At 42.4% G+C, this 2,731-nt stretch overlaps 1 protein-coding gene across 1 annotated transcript; it reads right to left on the bottom strand.

Annotated features, from left to right (window-relative positions):
* Positions 1–746: 746 nt before the first annotated feature.
* Positions 747–2,524, bottom strand: LOC306941978 (homeobox protein SIX6; the record flags this gene model as incomplete). Its single annotated transcript, XM_079527627.1, has 2 exons — positions 747–912; positions 1,953–2,524. The coding sequence occupies 2 exons, from the start codon at positions 2,522–2,524 to the stop codon at positions 747–749; spliced, it is 738 nt and encodes a 245-aa protein (XP_079383753.1).
* Between the last annotated feature and the right edge of the window lie 207 nt (positions 2,525–2,731).

The raw sequence follows: 2,731 nt of genomic DNA, 5'->3' as shown, positions 1-2,731 counted from the left end.
TCACATGGCATTTCATCGGAAGGTGCGAAGATAAAATATTTATTCTATTTTTCCCACTGACTTTATGCTATAATCAAACAAGAAAAGACTAAGCTTGTGTTCTCTTTGATCAACAATTATTTTATTATCTTTAGCTTTTTTCCCGACTGAAACACATTTTCACTAAAGCGCACATGCTCAACAGGTTTCACATGTGCACAAGGTCAATATTAAAAACATCAAGCAAATGAATATGAAATTCTAAGAGACAAAGCCAATTGTTTAAATAGGTAAATAAACATTATTTATAAAACTTTGAACGTAAAAATATCACAGTCTTTTTTCAACATGAAATACCCACAGAAAATAGCAGGTTAGGCGATCAGATGTCTTCTTTTCTCTTTCATTTTTTTAAGTTTTCTTCTTGAGGCATCGGTTTACTAGTCCTCTTTTAGATGGAATTGTGAACATGAATATTTTCCGTCGTTATTGGGTTCTGTTATTATCCACGTGTGGCAAAACGAAAACAATATGGAACGTAGGCTTTTATAAGACGGCATTCTGTTTCCTCACGTTTTGGCAGCCATCAAATAAAAGAGTTTCTTTAAATTCAACAGCAGGCACTAGGACTGTTTTTGTTTGTTTGTTCTTGTTATAATAATATATAGTCTGTTGTGGTGGATCTTCATCACTTATCTCCTCTGTTATTATTATAATTCATCCTCTTCACTGGAACTGCCATGGACGGATGGACCTGTGCGCGCCATTCAGATGTCACATTCGCTGTCGCTGGAAGTGATGGAGATAGCCGAGGTGGCGGCTTTGCTCGACAAACTCGCCTCGGGGCTGGAAGCGTTTCCGAGACGGTCTACGGTCCCGTCCTCGTCCGCTAGAGACCGAACCGACCCACCGGACAGGACGGACTGTTGTAGCCTGTATTGAAGCAAAACACATGACATTTTAAACATACAAATAAAACATATTAGGCCTATATAATGTAACACAGACCGGTTTATTTTTATTTTATTCCAAGGACCAAGTTTGATTCCATTTAGGCCTATAGAGACTATAATGGTCCATTTGGACCCCTGGCGGTCCCGGGACCAGACGTTGAGAACCAACGCGCTAAAAGCTTAATTTATGCTCATATGACCACGGCGCTTGCTGCCGACACAAGAACAGACCGTCAAGCTAACAGCGCGCCATGGAGTAGGCCTATAATGTGCCTGGATGGCAGAGGGTGGCCTGTACATGACCTCATGCCATCACTGTAGGCCAAAGCGCATCCTTTCAACAGATTAGTAGCGATGTTAATCTTAGACCATATTATTTGAATAAACAGATATTCTGCTCTTAAAACAGGCATGGGCTATCCAGCCATGTATTATTTTAGTGCCTCGCATTAAGAAGAAAAATGTAATGCCTTGTCGCCTGTCCAATTCTGCACGTTAGCTCGGATGATATAGCCACATAGCTTAAGCCCAATATTATGATGGTAACAGGCTAAATTGATAGCTAACATTTAAAGGGATGAAAGGAAAATATTTATTTTTGTGGCTACGGTTATATCACAGCGACGTGGTAAAAATTAAATTAAATTTAGAATATAATTATATAGAAACTGTGTATTTCTGCATGTCTAGCTTTTTTGTTACATTATTTAAAAAAACATTATTTTATTTTACAGTGCGAGCATATTTGCCATAACATTGAATATATTTAAATAATTTAACACATTGAGTATATATACATATTCATAAATATAGACAGTTGTAATAATAATGGTATAATTTCATGACGGGCTACATGCAGGCAATATAATCAATTTAATTTATTTGGAACTCATGATTGCTCGTGGTTGATTCGTTGATTATGTCACTATACAGCTATATATGCTATTATGAAACGAGGGTCGTTCGGATCACAAACAGACAGAGATTCGTTACACAAAGAAACATTATTTTAATTCTTACCTATTTTTCGCAGCTGCCGCTCTGTCTCTTTGTCTGCGATTTTTGAACCAGTTTCCTACTTGTGTGGGTGTGAGTCCAGTAGCCTGTGCAAGCTCTCTCTTTTTGCTCGGATTCGGGTACGGATCCTGCAAATACCATTCTCTTAACAAATGTCGGGTTCTCTCTTTGAAGCAATGGGTCTTTTGCTCTCCATCCCATATCGTTCGGGGAAGAGGGAACTTCTTCCGAACCCTGTATTTGTCCACCGGCCCTAGTGGGCGTCCCCGCAGCTTCTCAGCCTCCTGGTAGTGCGCTTCGAGCCACAGGGCCTGCAGTTTTGTGTGAGACTCTTTGGTGAACTTGTGGTTCTCCAAAATGTGGTAGAGTTCTCGGAAATTCCCGGTGTGGAAGGCCACGATGCCTCTCGCCCTCAGCACCGACTCGTTCTTGTTGAGGACCTCGCAGGCTGCCGGAGCGACGGGCAGAGACCAGAGGAAGCGACCGAGACGCTCGATGTCGCCGCTCTCCTCCAGAGTCTCGCAAACCCCCGCGACCTGCTGGGGACTAAAATTCAAGATCGGCAACTGAAACATGGATGCTTCTTTCGTTTTTTTTTTACCCCCGCAGTCCCTCTCTTTCTCGCTCGCTCGCTTTCCGCGTCTCGGATGCCGTCGCTCGCTATCCCTCCGCGGCGCGCTCTCCGGGCGTCGGATCCACAGACGGCAAATCCCAAAGTTAATAGTTAAAAAAAAGGGGGTGGGGGGGAAGGAACGATGCCCTCTGGCTGGCTACTGCATCCT

Source organism: Electrona antarctica (assembly GCF_951216825.1).
Source record: "Electrona antarctica genome assembly, chromosome: 18".
In the NCBI taxonomy this organism is placed as follows: domain Eukaryota; kingdom Metazoa; phylum Chordata; class Actinopteri; order Myctophiformes; family Myctophidae; genus Electrona; species Electrona antarctica.
The sequence above is the reverse complement of the archived record's forward strand: the minus strand, read 5'-3'. Positions and strand labels throughout refer to the sequence as shown.